The following is a 17001-nucleotide window of genomic DNA, read 5'->3' as shown; positions in this document are numbered from 1 at the left end:
GAGTGTCTTAAAGCTGAAAACTCCATAGCTCCATCCAGGACTGGAAACTTCATTGAGTGGTGCCGGCATCAGTGATCCTGTCTCTACTATAGGATTTAAACTGACTGCATAAGCCAAGATGGCTGGTAGAGAAGAGTCCAAGTCCTAGCTGGAGCTGTGAGACACAAATCAGTTATGTACTATGGGTCAAGGTTTTTCACTTCTCCAATCTGCTGCTAGAATAATACCTTAGCGCTTCTGGACCATAGAGTGAATACCCTCTTCTTTCACTTTTAAAAATTAAAAAATGGTAAACAAATGTAGCTGCACATTCATAAAAAAAGGGATCTTTCTCTTGAGTCCTAATGCATTTTGTCACAATTGTCATGTGGTGTGCAATTCTAATTCCTTCCTAATACCATAGGAAGGAAACAGTAAATATTCAAACAAAAACCCACCAGCCACGATAACATATTTACACTCACCTGACAGCTGTTTTCAGTTTCATCAGAGCTTCTTCTGAAACCAAATCAGTCTTATTGATGATTATAAGATCTGCAAGTGCAATCTGTCTATATAAGAATGAATGAAGCAATGAACAAACATGAGAAGTGCAACAGTGAATTTGTGACTGCCTGTTGGTGCACTCTGGGATTATGGATCCAAACATATCAAGAACATTAAGACAAAACTGTTACAAGGCTTATGCAACTTTTTTTAAATAAAAGTAAGCAAGAAGTGCAAGCAATTAAAACTTAAATGATTATTTCACTTTTTTGGGATCTTATACCATAATCCAAAAGACACTTACCAGGGAGTAAGACCTATCAGACATTATTGGACTAGTTTCCAAGTGCTCATGCTTTGGATTATGCTCTCAGCAAACCAATATTTTACAATGCAATAGGGATGCCAAATAAACTGTATCTACCTATCATAAAAGGGAAAAAGAACCAAAGAATGGTCCACGAGAATGATAGAATCTATTCTTTTGTTCTAGTTCTTTGATGCTTTTTCCCTTTTATGATCAAAGAATCATAGAATCTGTTCTATGATTCTATGATCATAAAAGGGAAAAGGAACCAAAGAACTAGAACAAAAGAACCAAAGAATGGTCCTGGAGAAAAAAAACCTAATAAATGTTAAATAAAGTAATACAAATCTCCTCCTGGATTCTGATACAATATACCAAATGAGCTATCCAAAGAGCTACTTTAAGAATGTTCAGGGTTTTTACAGTAGCAAAGTTGTTTCTATCTTTGAATTGGAGATCCACATGTAATACCAACTCTTTTGAATATCCAGTTTCAAACTTTATCATGTACCATGGGTAGGGAAGTTGCTGTTCAAGAAACATAAATATAAAGCCTCTGAAAGCACAGATCTAAATGTGTATGCTATGTTTTACACTCAAAAGTTATGCCCTTGACCCTTAAAAACAAGGTTTCAAAAACTGGGCTGATCTCTGTATTTAAATATTATCATCCTTGTCTACATATGCTTAATATAACACTTTCCTAGTTATATCAAACTAGAATTTACTTTTATATCTGAATTAACAAACTTGTCACTTTGGTAAGTCATCCACCTCAGTCTTCAGTCCTGATTTGCAGAACTAGTTCAAACCACAGTGGTTCAGTCTTGATTTAGCACCAACCTGCGGTTGATCAAACCTAGAAGTTAAGTTCCATTAACTTAAACTTGTGACACGAAGAGGAAAAAGAACTCTGAGGTCTAAAGCAAGTTCCTAGTCCTCCAAACCATATTTTGGAACATAACATCTGAAAACAGCCACTGTGTCTTAGCAGTAAGTTGGAATTTATGGCAACCCTCTGAATAAGGAACACACTCTTATTAACAGCCTTGCTAAGGGGTGCATCTACACGGTAGAAATCACGCTGTTAGACACCACTTTAAGTGTTGTAGTTCCAGCCTATGGATTCCTAGTATTTGTAGTTTACACGGTCTTTAGCCTTCTCAGCCCAAGAGGACTGGTGAATCACCAAACTACCAATCCCTACTTTGTAGTACATTAGAATACTTAACATATTATCTCAATGATCATTCTAAAAAACAGATAAAGCTCAGTGTTATTACTCACCTATATCAATTATAGATTGGCAACTGAGACTGGGAAATAGAATATTTTTAATTTATGACCAAGGTAAGTTTCTTGTGGTCTGAGCAGGGGGTTCTTCCATCCCCCACTTTGAATATAGTGCCCACATACTCAGATCACAGATCATGCTTGGGTGATATTAAATAGAGGTGTTCCAGTTCACACTTTAAACCTATATGGCCCCAACTCCCCTTTTGCAGTCCTTGGGTACCCCAGGACATCCCCACAATCACACACACACACACGTTTTTAAAAAGTCGCCTCCAAATTGTTAAAAATGCACGAACTCCCTACAAACTGTAGCAATGTTGCTTTCCATAGATGTGCAACCCCCTATATAATGGGGGAAATGGCAAAAATTACTGAAAAAGAAACTGGAAGTGATGTCCCATTAGCTCCGGTTTTGTTTTTGTTCTAGGTTGCAGCCTGATGGAAGTGTGGACTCATGGAACTGGTCCCCATTCCTAGAGCAACTGTCCAGCATTATAGTTGGAAATGACAAAGGAAAACTAGTTCAGAGAAAGCAGCTCACAAAACATAAACAGGTAGAAAGCAGTCAGGTCTACAAATCGAACCTCAGCTTGGCAATACTCTTTTTTGGTCAATACTCCATTACAGTATCATGCTTCTTACTTCAGAATAATAGAAAACTGTTACTGAACTGTTACCTTGCTGCTTCATTGATGAGGCCACTGGGTTTTTCTTCTCTCAGGTGCTAAAAAAGATTTTTTAAAAGACACAACTAGAATTTAATGCAATAAATAAATAAATAACAATTTTCTTTGTAGATTAAATTGCTGACAAATACTGAAGACAAACTAGCAAGCAATTAGCCTATAGTTAATTGCAATTAGCAAGTCAAACCTCACATCTACTGTAACTTCTATTTCCAGACTAATAAAAGAACGTTGATGCATTTAGGATTCACTCTGAAGGAATATATTTATTTTTCACTTACTCCCTTCAGATGCAACTACAGTATTTCACTACTGAATATGAATATACAGAAGCATGAAAAGAAAAGTTAATAGCAATTGGTAATATTTTATACAACATCTTAAAAAAAATCAACTGCATAATGTCTATTTATTGTCCTGACATATTCAGTCAAAATTCTTTTCTGACTAAATGGTTTGAAGCTTGAGCAATAACAGGGAGACTGGAAACGGACATCTTTTTTGACCTTTTCTCTGTAACTCCACATTCATTTATTCTTTTGCATTAAGTGCTGTCAAGCTTTGTAGATTTGCAAAGAGCAACATCAGTGGCTTTGGTTTAGATTCTCAGAGCTGTGACCTGTCATTGCAAGTTGTCCAATCGTTTGCCTTTTGATTAAAACATGAATATTTCAGATTGTTGGATGACAATCCCATTAGAGTGATAGTCCATGATATCAATTACCACTTCAGTTTCAATTTGGCTTGGTAGCCACAGGGTACAATTTTTCATCTTTACATGGACTATGTTGGATCCATGAAGCGTGACATCCTTAAATTGCTGCCTATTATACCAGTGTCATCGCTTGTATTGCCTCCAGGATTCTTTAAATCACAAGCCAAGGCAGAGGTCAAGCTTGGAAAGCAGAAGAATTGGACAAGTTCACCAATTCTCTATACAAAGAAAAAAGTTATTTATCTGGCATATGACTAAGAAAATGTGAAAGCACCTACCATACTGCCAGCATGTCAAGGTTTGTATATATTTACTGATTTAATAATGCAGGAGGTTGCATTGAATCTCAGAGATCTTGAACATTACACTTTTATTATTGTATTTCAAAAAAAGTTTACAGGATTTCTTTCCTAAATAAAAAACCCTACATCACAATGTGATGTATCAGTGATCAGTAGTGATGTATCACTGACAATGAATACATGCAAATACATAGTGATCAGTAATTACTCAAAACTTCATTCAACATAACTATGTTTTTATATTGTGGCTTGCAACCATCAAAATGTGGAACACAGCTAGACAAACTTTCAAATATAATCTTTGGTATCAAACTGAAGAAGTATTAGAAGAAATGATATGAATTCAAGCATTCCTCCATAATTAGCTATTCAGATACAGAAAAACTTATTGTATGTATAATTTAGAGTGTGTTGCAATTGACTTGTTTGTAATCTTTTATCATGTTTGAAATGCAATTAACTCTTTTGTGATCTTTAAGTTTGTTTCTTAATCACACAGTGCTGGTTACTTTGATAATTAACCAGAAAGTTTTACTCATCCCCCATTTCATTTCTTTTTCTCACTCCTTTCCCTCACTCATCCCATCCTGCTTTTTAAATCATCTCTGTCTTCAGAGGATCACATACTTTGAAGGGTTTGGTAAGGCTGGAGCTTTGAGCCAAAAGTCAGTTGTTGTTAACTGCTGTTAGCACAACTTCAACTTATGGCAACCCTATGAATGAGAGACCTCGAAGTCATTCTGTTATCAACAGCCTTGCTTATGTCTTGCAGACTCAGGTCTGTGGCTTCCTTGACTGAGTCTATCAATCTGGATTGCAGTCTTCCTCTTTTCCTACTGCCTTCTACCTTACTGAGTATTACTGTCTTTTCTAGTGAGTCATGTCTTCTCATGATATTCCAAAGTAAGATATGTCCAAAGTAATCTGATTCTAATTTTGGGAAGTGGGTCAGGCTGAGAACTTTTCAGCACTCCCTTGTCCTGTAAGGGGTTATTCACACTGTGAAAATAATCTGGGATGAATCCAGGTTAAATCTTTGTTGCTCACATGCATCCCAAATGCTCTCAATTCAGTTTTTTTGGAGGGGCTACCAAAAAACCTACTTAACCCGGGATAATTGGTATGTTTTTTCCTCCTGAATTTTAAAAAATGATTCACATCACTGGCAGTGTGAATAACGATCCGAATAGACCCAGGATTTAATCTTGCATGCCTGGCTGTATCTTTCTCCTTCCATGAGGGGAGAGGAGGACTCTCCCGCTCTCCTTTTCTCCCTGTCCCCACCGTTTTTTGGCAGCTGGCAGTTCCAGGGAGCAGTGGGAGATACTGCTGCTGCTGCTGCTGTCTTGAGAAACCCACCTGGGGACAGTTTCTCCCAGGGGTCACCAGCACCTTTGGAGGGGAGGCACAGGGTTGGTGAGAATAGAACATGGAGTTGCGAAGAGATGTGGTTCTGATGAAAAAATGATGTGAATAACAAATCTGGAACACATCAGTTGGCTTATTTGCATTATCCTGCTAAAAAACCCGACGTCTGAATGACCTCTAAGTTTCACAAAATGGAGATCAAATAAACTCCTATAGAATAAGGAGTGAAAGGAACAGCAAAGTTTTGAAAAAGGATGAATTTAGTATTGGTTAATATGGAGCAAAAATGACAAGGGGAGGGTTTAAGGGGGCTTAACATACAATATTTTAGTATATTCCTTGTGAAATGTATTCACTTGTCAGTAAATGATACATTTACCTGTTCACATGTTGCCCACTCCAAGGCAGGTAGCTGTAGCTTTCTACAGATTAAATTGTCTAGATGCTGATGGCTTGGCCCAGGAGCTGTTGCTTTTAGTAATAAATGCTTCTGCACCACAGTATGTTTTATCATGGTATACTAGATAGAAATGGTTGTGATTCTACTTTCTGACTTCCAACCTCTTCCTCTTTCCTTGATAAGCATCACTAGAAGTCTCAAAAGTTCCAGCGCCAGTAGACCTTACAATATACAGGTCACCTCTCTGTACATACCTCATCTACCAGAATGATTGGCATTCTGCTAATTATAACATGAAGAAAATTTGCTAATGAGCTACTTGGGATTCAACTAATGTGTCTGTTTCTAGAAAACCATAAAGGTTCAGTGTTTATTACTGGACAGTGTGAAAGGGATAAACTGAGATTGTCCTAGTTTCAAGTTCAAATCTATGTCATTTCTGTGTCATTTGGAAGGCTCATGAAGGCAGCCATCACACAGATCAGAGACTGATACCTGCCAAATTGAAGCAATGAAGGGACGTATGGACTAAGTAGATGTGCAGGATACTTAAAGGCATGTATAATTAAGCACCATAGAATATAACAACTACCACACATTTCTCTTATTCTCTCCTTAATGACTTAAGGTATATTATTTTACCTGTAGTCCATACTTTGCATCAACAACAGATACAATGCCTGTAAAAAGAAGTTTGTCAATAAGAGTCTGAATCTGCATACAACCAGTACAAAAAAACATAATGTTCTTCCTTTTTAAAACACAACAACAACACTGACTTTGGAATTTGCCTCACTATTCTTTAAACCAGAGAACCTAATACGGTGCGCCTGTGCCAAACGCGGGCATGCCATATGTGGCTTGAACTTTACGTGGAAGGATAAGTCACGGGAGGTAAAATGGCACAGGTACTGTGCGGCACACAGGAGTGCTCTCCCATTAAAACAAATGGGGGGTTGAGTGTATGCATTTTCCCCGATACACAGAACGGATCCCCCACATATGGAGAGGGCCCACTGTAACTCTCAGTCGGTGACATAGTTTGAAATTAGCACACACTATACGCAACAATTTATTGAACTCATATCTCCCACAACCCCACCATGATTAATTTTCTTACCATCAAGATAAATGTCACTTCCTAATTCAGCATCAACCCAAAACATGGAGGCAACAGCACCTAGCAAACAAAACACATAAAATATACTCTAAGCAGATTTTTAAAACTAGCTACAACATTTTCAATTTTCTATATTGGTAAAGTGAATTCAAATTCTAATAATTCTAATAACTAAATATATAACTGATAAAGTGCATTTGCTATGAAAGCAAGCTATTGCAAAGCACATGAAACATGTACTTGACCAGCAATGTAATGAAAGCTCTGACCAATGGGATAACTACCGTGGTTCCTTACCCCTATATCTAATATCCTATTCAGGGCAATATAATGGTCCATATTTCTAGGCACTCAATTCTATTACGGACTAAGCAAAGGAAGCATGACGTTTGAAACTATTATTATTATTATTATTATTATTATTATTAATTTTTATATTTTAATACATTATTAAAGTTCATATTATTTAAATCTTTAATTGGAAATAACAGTTGTAAAGAAAAGTAAATGTATTTTGTCATTATGATTTTTTTTTTAAAAAACAGGACACACTTTCAAACTATGTAAAGAATTAAACTATCATAATATTTATAGCTCGCAAGAGCCAGCATGGTGTAGTTGTTTAATCACTGGACTATGACTCTGGAGAACAGTGTTTGAACCCCCCCTCCCGCTATGGAAACTGACTGGGTGACTTTGGGCAAGCTACATTCTCTCTGCCTCAAAGGCAGACAAAAGCAACTTTTACCAAGAAAAATCTGTGATAGGTTACCTTGGGGCTATCATAAGTCAGAAACAATTTTTTTTACAAGTCATATTCCAAAGACAATACAAACACAATTTGTTTTCAATTCAATAGTCAATGCACTATAATAGTAATCCAATTATTTTATAAATTACCATTATAAAGCTTCAGTTCTCCAAATGTTTTGTCATTACTTAATACAATCTATTCTGAACTTTTCTAAAACATTTATTTATATTATTTACATTCTATCTTTATTTGTTATTCTCATATTAACACTTTTGGAAGTCAGAAACAACTTGAGGGTACACAACAAGATGCTCTGGAGATTAACTTTTATTTATTTATTTTTCTGTTTCAATAAAGCACTGTCTTGAAAACTAATGAAATGACATCCTACAGTACCTGATATTTTTTTCTTTGTGGAAAAGTGGGAACGTAATAACATTTACAACAGACGAATAATGCAATTAGTGAAGTTTCTACAGGGTATTATATTTTGAAAACTACGAAATGAAAATCTGTTTTGACACCAGCTGATTCAATATGTACATTGCCACAGTATTAAGGATACAAGAAACTGACAACAATGAAAGCATTTGATTTTTCAAAAGCTCACAAATGTACCTGATGTCAACGCTGTCTTAAAAAAATGAATCCCACAGACAAAAATAATGACAGGTGAAGCCATTCCAGTGTCTGAAGCTGTCCACCTGAACTGACAAGATGTGGTCTCTCAAGCATCAATGGGTGACAGGACTAAAATACCTGTCAGCTGTTTACAGTGATTACTCATGCAAGATATAGCAAGGGCCACAAAATCTAATGGTTTCCAGGTATCTATTGATTTTTTCCTCAAATGCCTTAATAGTTTTTCAATGTAACTGAAATAGGATTTGTGTATAACAGTAACTGAATCAGTGTCCTTTCTTTTAAGAAAATTACTTTACCATGACAGTTATTTAGCTTTGAACTCAAGAGTGTCAGTCTCCTTAACAGGAAACAACTGAATTGCCAAAAGGAAGTCTTTTCACCTCCTAGCAAAAACTTCTGGCAATACTTTTAATCAAATATTATTCAAATAATATTTTACACAGCTTTTTATTCACCATTGACAATTTTTAATTTATTTATTTTGCAATATCTATTTATTGCTGTACATGTAAAATATAACCTTGTCCCCATGCTTTTAACATATTAAAAATATTATAGTAGCACATATTTGATATCGTTGAAGCCCCCAGATAGGTACAATTAGATTTCAAATACAGTACTCTTATATATCACTTGCAATTGTTCTGAAATATCATCATGAAAAACAGGATATCAAGCCTAATTTTAACATGGTTCCCAGGAGTTAAGTCCAGATGAGCTGACTTGAAAGTTAAGTCCAGATGAGCTGACATGGCTTGAAAATGTTTTTAAAAATCCAAAAAGCAAACCTTGATTTTACCATTTTAATATAATGGGCACTATTTTACTATGCTATTGTATATAATGGGACTCAAGCATTCATGGATTTTGTTATCCTCAGAGGGGCTTGGAACCAAACCACAGAGGATACCAAGTGTCCACTGTACACTCAGTGCAACATGTGGCCACATAATGAGAAAGTGGACTTCATGTCAGCGTGTGCATCTGAAGAGGGACCCAGAAGTACTAAAATTTAATTCACACACTACTTCACCAACTCTTTTGTAAACTCATGAACTATCTCCTATCTTGTTCAGAAAGGTGCCCAAACCTGTGGAGCAGATTTTGAAGACAAAGGGCACAGAGGGCTGCAGAAGCAAAGAAGAATAAATTAAAATCCCCTCTCTTCCCTTCCCAAAAGCATTTGTTGGATCACAGAGCCTTCTGTGAAGGTAAGGAGCTTGGACACAAGCAAATAAAAGCAACAATGAATCATGTGGAACATGTGGGTGTCATATATACACAAATTCTTTACACATGAGGTTGCACATTTTCATCATTTTGCAAGGGATCTATTCAGTTCAGGATTGTGTAAGTGGAGTTCTTCAAGTGTAAACATTTTGCATGTAGTTTAATAGTGATTCACTATTTGTCAGTGCCTTCAATGTATCATTTTATTCAGTGGAAGCAATGAAATAACCATTGTACAATGAGACAGTAAGTGAGCACAATGGTTTGCACAGCCAGTTTCAATCTCTTACAGTCAGTATTCAGCACAAGAGTGGTGTAGTACAATCAGTGTGTAACCACATGAGTACAGATTTATACTGCGCAAGTATGATGTAGGATCCTGGCCAATGTAGCATATGTAACTGTGGAACAGTCTCTATTTTATGAATTGGCAGATTTTATATACTATATGTAAGTATATACACAGTTAGTTTTAAAAATATATAGTGGACCAAAAAACAATGGAAAAAAGGAAGCTGCTACCATTTCCCAGTCTTATCCTAAACATTTCCTTCCACTTTTATGTGGAAAACTACTAGCTTCCCAAGGAAACTGTAATCCAGGTTTTAAGGCAGAATTCAATACATCTAGCAAATTTCTGGTCCTTCAAGACAACAGAAAAATCCATTTTACCACCCCTGTTTCTCATTCCATTTCTTTTCCCAAAACATATCTACCTGGATCTGCCAATCCCGTTGTCTCTAGCAAAATGTAATCAAATTTGCCTTTCTTCTGCATTAGATTTTCAATAGCCTTTAATCCATTGTCCCTGTATGAAAAAAGACACAGCACATTAAAGAAATCAGAATATTTTTATTTATTTACATTTAAATACATAGGAATTTAAGTATTTTTAGTTTTATAATTATTGAATACATGAATTCTTATTAACTCAACCAGTTCCTGCCACAGGAAATCTGCTACAAGATAACCTCAGCAGCCATAAGGCTGAACTTTGAAAATATACAAATTAATGCAATATACGGTACTCTTTTGGAGTATATTAACAATGACTCATGTCAGCTAAAGCTGCCAGATCAGCTTTTGAATTTCTGGAAAGGGACCTTTATGGAAGCCTAATGACAATGACAGTTTATACTTATATGGTTGTTTGTTGTAGACCCTCAGGTATCCCTCCTTAGTGGTATTTAGCTTTTATCTCACCTCTGTTTTATTGTGATTTCTTGCAAATTACAATAAAGATTAAATTTAAAAAAAACAAATTAATGCAATAAAAAGGCCCAATTAAAAAAATCCTTACTTTACAGAACAGCATAAACAACCATTTCTGAGCTCGAGCCATTCTTCATAGAGTTCTCCACCCTCACTTACAGCCAACGATTTCTCCAAGGCACTTCCTGAATAATGAAGGAAAAATACAATAATCAAACTGTGTGTTTCATAGAATAAAATGAAAATTCACGAAAAGAGAGCTGTTGTAGATAGGATTCTTCATCCCCAGCAGCCATAAGTCAGAATTCAAAAAATGTCAGCATAAATTCAGGAGAAATCCACTCCTCTCAAATTAAGATTGTACGTCTAAATTTTCCTAGGTTTTCCAGACCTCTCTCCTTTCTTCTGGGTGAAAATACTACAGCAAACAACAGTGGTGGCAATAAGGTAGCTCCTCAAACATTACTGCAGATGGTGAGGCATGTTGGATGCTGCAGGACTGCATGTTTTCCACAACGGCCCTATAGGAATGAATAGAAATGCCAATGCAATCCCTGAACACATACAATGAGTGAATAAGCGTATCTGCTTTTAAGACCAGAATTGTGTTTTCTATTGTGTAATAGGCAAATTATAGCTTCCCATTCTACAGGAGAGGGGGGTATATTTCAAGAACATTTTTAGATTTAGGCTGCCATTCTGTTCCGTAGTTATGTAAGCTGGACACATGATGTTGTAACTTTTGGACTTCATGTTTATGATTGCTAATGATCAAAAATGATCCCAAAATCCTACCTCTTCAGCCAGGCACCACCTCAGCTGAAGGGTTTCTGAGGTGTTACAGATCAGGGGGCTGGGAAATGACAAATGCAGCACTCTCCCAGTTGTGAGGCACATTGAGAAAAGCAGTTGCAGCAAAATCCCAAGGGGTCTCCCCAGGTTCCTTTTCTCAATGCACTCTGTGAGAAGGAAAACACTGCAGACATTATTTCTCAGTACCCCAAATTGCAAAGCCTTGGATAAACCATAAGGACAGGTTTGGGAGGGCTGGTGACAGATGTAGCCACAGCAACAGAGCTCTGTCGTTGTAGTTACATCTGAAGATGCAGGGTCTTGGCCACAGGAAATAACATAGGTGGGACCTGATACACCAAATATATCTGTGTTTTACCTACCTTCACCAAATTCATTTAGAATAACTGCTATTCTCTTATTATGTTGTTCTGTCAAAATATAATTAAGGAGAGTAGTTTTCCCAGCACCTAGAAAAACAAAATGCATGTCATTAAACCAAAAGGAAAGAAGGTAGAAAAAAGTTAGATTTTTAGAGTCAAAATCATGCTTCGAAAAAGCACTTTAATCCTCATGACAGAGTGTCTAATTTCGAGTTTTGGTGCAAACATCTGACCAGTTTTAAAAGAGTTTTAAATAACTCACCTTTTGCTTTATATCCTCCCAGTGCCATGGTGGTGAATTCCTAGAATCATAGAGTTGGAAGATACTACAATGGCCCCATCATGCAAGAATACACAATCAAAACCAGGGCTGGGGAATAGTGGTGATTTTGGGGTTACTTCTTGTCATACTCCAGAGTAGGATATTTTTTCTTCATGTAACTCCTACTCCTACTCCCCAACCCTGGGGGAAAACCCCTGGTTGCTTTGCAAGGCTGGTGTGTGTGTAAGCACTCTGCCTCCCAGTCTCTTCCCCAGTGCAATATAATAAAATTAATTTTTGTTTGTTTGCATGTACAATATAATAACAGGAATAAGGAGTAACAAATATATTTTGTTACTCCTTTTTCCTACTCCTACTTCTGTGAAAACCTCTTACTCCTATTCCCACTCCCCAGCCCTGACCAAAACACCCCTGACAGATGGCCATCTAACCTCAGTTTAAAAACCTCTAAAGAAGAAAACTCTGAGGGAGTGTGTTTCACTGTTGAACAGCTCTTATTGTCAGGATGCTCTTGAAGTGGAATCTCTTTTCCTGTTGTTTGAAACCACTGCTTCAGGTCCTATTCTCTGGAGCTTCAGAAAACAAGCTTGCTCCATCTTCAATACGACACTCCTTCAAATATTTAAACAGGGCTATCATATTGCCTCTTAACCTTCTCTTCTCCAGGCTAAACATACCCAGTTCCCAAAGTCTCTCCTCATAGGGCATGGTTTCCAGACTGGAGTTGTTCACTGTGAGGTCAGACTGAGGCGTCCAGCCATATGATCAATTTTAGGAGCTTCATTCTAACTTCAGAGTGAGCAGTGGGCAGTGCAGTGGGGCACACATGTGAACAACTGCCTGGTGTTGCAATGGAGGGCCACAGTTAACAGGGGGATGTAGGGGCAGCTCTGGGCCAGAATACTCCAAGCTGCTCCGGGAGTATTTTTGTCCATGTGTACTTGGCCTAAAGGTTCTCAAACAATTAATCTAACACTGAAACAGACTTCAGAGGTGACACATGTTATTAGCACCAGCAATGGCAGGTTCCTAGAGGTTCTGAGGTTGCCATGCCACACAATCTACCATATTTCTCACTTCAGCCCAGAGACTGATCAATGTGAAGCCTGGAGGTATGAAGAAGGGTAACACAGAACATTTTTCATAGACATTGGCTTAAAACTTTTATTTTTACAGCTCTGCTGTTGCACACATTCTGTATATACTATGTGCAAGATAGCAGATGCATCACTGTATGATGTAAGATCGCCTTGCATTTAAGAAAATTACATATAACAACAATGGTTTACTTTGATATAGCAAAGTGACAATTCATTTTGCAATACACTTCTTATTACCTAAGTATCCTGTGATAATAGTAACAGGTATCTTAGAGGTCTTGCTAGACAGACTGTCTCCTTCCACATGGTCCTTTATTTCTGGATCCTTTATAGGAACCAACTCAGGACAATCTTCTTCTTCCTCTATAGAAGAAATTTCCATCTCTCAGTTTCTATAATCTCCTGCCAAATGAAAGACAACAGTTAAGAAATAGTATACTTAAACACAGGGAAACAAGTAGATGGACTAAAATGAGAGTTGTTGTTAGCTTCCTTCAAGCTGATTTCAACTCACGCTGACTCCATGAATGAGACACATCCAAGACCCCCCAATCCTCCACTGCTCTGCTCAGGTCTTGCAAACTTGGACTGTGGCTTTCTTGACTCAGAGCCTGTACAGACAGGCCAAAATAAAGCTGCTTCGGGTCACTTTGGAGGTATGCTGTTTAAATGATGCACGCATCCTAAGAGGCCAGAAGCTGTGCCAAAGCCAGGCTTCACTCCTAAGGACTGGAGCACAGTTTTGGTGCGGCTTCTGGACTCTTAAGATGTGTGTGTCATTTAAACAGCATACCTTCAAAGTGACCCAAAGCAGCTTTATTTTGGCCTGTCTGTATGGGCCCTTAGTGATACATCTGGAATGTGGTCTTCCTCTTTTCCTACTGCTTCCTACCTTACAAAGCATGATTGTTTTTTCTAGTGAACCATGTCTCAAGAGGAAGATTCCATTTTGTCTTGCTAATGAAACTTAACATTTTGTTTCCTGCAGCACCCACTTGTCCAGGGGAGGAGAACTGATCAACGCACAAAGGGGTTTCCCTAAACCAAAAGGACAAAATAGCAAAACAAAAAAGTCTAGGTTAAAGTGGTTGCAGAAAAATGTATTAAAAAAGCTTTATTATCCAATGTGATGGCAAAATAATAATATATTGGCTATAATATCATGTCATTCAGGCAACCCATATGTTCAAAACTGTGTGTTTTGTTTGAAGATAAAAGCCTCAGATAGTATACAATGTCTAAATGTATACAAAATAAGAGATACCACTTTTGCCAGTAAACATAAGATGCTGGAAACTATGAATCCCAGGTGACATACAAATAAAGATGTCCAAAAATCAAAGTGCATATAATATCATGAATGTATGCACTTCCTAGGGACATATATTGGAAGTAAAAGTACACAAGCAATAAATCCAAAGAAAGCCATATGCGTTTTGGCAAATGTCTTCCTCAGTGGAAAAAGAATATAAGCTGTTATAGCAGCATTATTAGCTTGGAGCCTTACGGTTAAAGTAGGAAGTAAGTTACATAATAGGATCTGGATCCTGGATACTCCAATGGGTCCATGACACACTGCAGAAACAATCCAGTTTGAGAGCGCTTTAACTGCTCTGCCTCAATGCTAGGGAATTCTGGGAACAGTAGTTTTGGTAGTCTTCTCTGGTGCCACAATAAACTACAGTTCCCAGGATTCTCTAGCACTGAGCCAGGGCAGTTAAAGCACTCTCAAACTGGATTGTTTCTGCAGTGTTTTGGACAACGGCGACCCTACCATGGGGTTTTCTTGGCCTCTCTCTCTCTCCATCCACACTGTAGAAATAATCCGGTATGGCACCCCTTTAAGTGTCCTGGCTCATGGCTATGGAATTCTGGGAATGAGCAGAAATGGACAAGTGGACTTGCTGACATTTCTGAAAGACTGGAAACCCTTTATAGATTTTTTTTGCAAGAACAACAAACTACCATTCCCAGAATGGCATATCCTTGAGCCAGGACACTTAAAGCGGTGCCAAACCGGATTATTTCTGCATTGTGGATGCAGAAAGAGAAGGGGGCGCTCCCTCCCATCCTCCCTTGCGCCGCCCTCCATTTTGCGGTTGGAGGAGACAGCTGCCCCCAGCAACGTTCTACTGCCCCAGTGCGCAGGCGCGGACCCTCTTGGCTCCTCAGCCTACCTGCTGCCTCCCTCAGTTCCCCGTCGCAAGACCAGGCAGCGGGTCCCTCACTGTTTCGGGGCCACGATGACGTCAGCACCACGCGCCTCACGCTGCTGGGCCTCGGCGCCCTCGTCTACGTCACAACACAATGCGGAAACTGGGGGGAGGAGCTTCTTGTATGGAGTAGGTTTAAGGCGCTCCTTGGAAGCAGAGATTAGATGATGTCTTAAGTGCAAAGGAGGAGGACTTCTGTTGCTTACCTTTAAGGCATTTCTGACTTATGGAGACACTGAGCTGAATCTGTCATGGAGTTTTCTGGGCAGGATTTGTCAAGGGGAGGTTTGCCATTGGCTTCCCCTGAGGCTGAGAGAGTGTGACCTATTGCCCAAGGTCACCCCAATAGATTTACATGGCCCAGCCCAGAGCCATATAGTCTATTATTATTATTATTATTATTATTAACCTTTATTTATAAAGTACTGTAAATTTATACAGCGCTGTACATACAATTTTTTTAATTGGACGGTTCCCTGCCCTCACAAGCTACTACACTAAAAATGTGAGACATTCAAGAAAAAATGGAAGACATGGTCAAACAAAAGCTATAACGTTTATAAGAATAAATTCATGCTTCTTAGTCATGCTCAAAATGGAGGACATTTTGGGAGCCCTCCTCTACAGGAAGGAGGTATTGAAATGGAGAGCATCTGGGCGCCCTGCTTGCTTCACCTTCTTTCCTCCTTTCTATTTTCCCATCCCTGGCAGCCAAATTCAAACGGGGTCCTCCGTGTCAGAGCCCCCATCCATTTCATCCACATCTACATCTGTCCTCTTGTCATTCTCCTCATCTATTTCATCTATAGCTCTCCTGCCCTTTGTAACAGTTGCCTTCTCTTAAGTTGGATCCACACTAGGGAGATAATCCAGTTTAACTCCACTTTAACTGTCCTGGTTCAGTGCTATGGAATTCTGGGAACTGTAGTGTCCTGAGACATTGAGCCTTCTCTGCCAGAGAGCTCTGGTGCCTCAGCAAATTAATAAATTATTATTATTATCATCATTATTATTATTATTTAAATATTAATTATTATTAATATTATATTTTAAAATAATAAATTATCATTATTGGAGTTGGAGTTTGTTGTGGGGTCCTTGGCTCGAGGCTATGGAATTCTGGGAGTTCCATATCTCCCTCCAGCCTCCTGTTTCTTTCCCTTCACATCTGTCATCTGGATCTACCCTCTATCCCTAGCCTCAGGTGAATGATAGGGAATGTCACCTATCTTGAAATGCCCTCTGCTTCATCCAAATGTATCACCACCGGCAAAATTATTGTTGTTATTATTATTTTGCAATGAAAGAATTTTTTAATAATAATAATAATAATAATAATAATAATAAATTTCTTTCACTGCAAAATAATCAGTGTAGAAACTGCAGTTCTACTTGGAAGTAAACCCTGCCTCCACCTTGGCCCCACTTTGGAGGACGTCCTGCCCCCCACCCCCAAAGAGTCCTTTAGAAAATTTACTAATCCCACTCTCTCTCTTTGTCCCCCTCTTTTCCCCCTCTCTCCCCCCAATCTCCCCCAATCTCCTCCCTCCTCACCAGCATGTCTCCTGTCCACAATAAAATGTGAATGCATTCATTCTGGGGGGAGCACCGGAAGCAAATGGGGCAAAATTGCAGCATGGCATCATGGGAAATTTGCAACCCAGGGGTTTTGTGGTGGTGTACTAGAGCACAAGCAAAGTTGCATTCCA

General features: G+C 38.3%; 1 protein-coding gene across 3 annotated transcripts in view; it reads right to left on the bottom strand.

Moving 5' to 3' along the window:
- The window catches only part of LOC149323632 (zinc-regulated GTPase metalloprotein activator 1A-like), a 28891-nt gene extending 13517 nt beyond the window's left edge, over positions 1-15374 (bottom strand). The window contains exons 1-9 of one of the 3 annotated variants that reach the window (XR_016277310.1): positions 15257-15374; positions 13317-13481; positions 11697-11783; positions 10610-10706; positions 10026-10117; positions 6681-6740; positions 6203-6240; positions 2767-2813; positions 465-551 (exon numbers count right to left, since the gene is read on the bottom strand). Coding sequence is in view for 2 of the 3 variants with exons in the window: in XM_089490288.1 (XP_089346414.1) it covers positions 465-551; positions 2767-2813; positions 6203-6240; positions 6681-6740; positions 10026-10117; positions 10610-10706; positions 11697-11783; positions 13317-13461 (653 nt within the window). In the remaining variant the exon portion in view is untranslated. Of the gene's footprint in view, positions 1-464; positions 552-2766; positions 2814-6202; positions 6241-6680; positions 6741-10025; positions 10118-10609; positions 10707-11696; positions 11784-13316; positions 13482-13971; positions 14187-15256 lie in introns of those variants that run through there. The other 2 variants (XM_089490288.1, XM_089490293.1) reach the window with 2 other exon arrangements.
- Positions 15375-17001: the final 1627 nt, after the last annotated feature.

Source organism: Sceloporus occidentalis, unplaced genomic scaffold, assembly GCF_023333645.1.
Source record: "Sceloporus occidentalis isolate IW3139 unplaced genomic scaffold, rSceOcc1.0.p SCAF_1, whole genome shotgun sequence".
Classification (NCBI taxonomy): domain Eukaryota; kingdom Metazoa; phylum Chordata; class Lepidosauria; order Squamata; family Phrynosomatidae; genus Sceloporus; species Sceloporus occidentalis.
The sequence above is the reverse complement of the archived record's forward strand: the minus strand, read 5'-3'. Positions and strand labels throughout refer to the sequence as shown.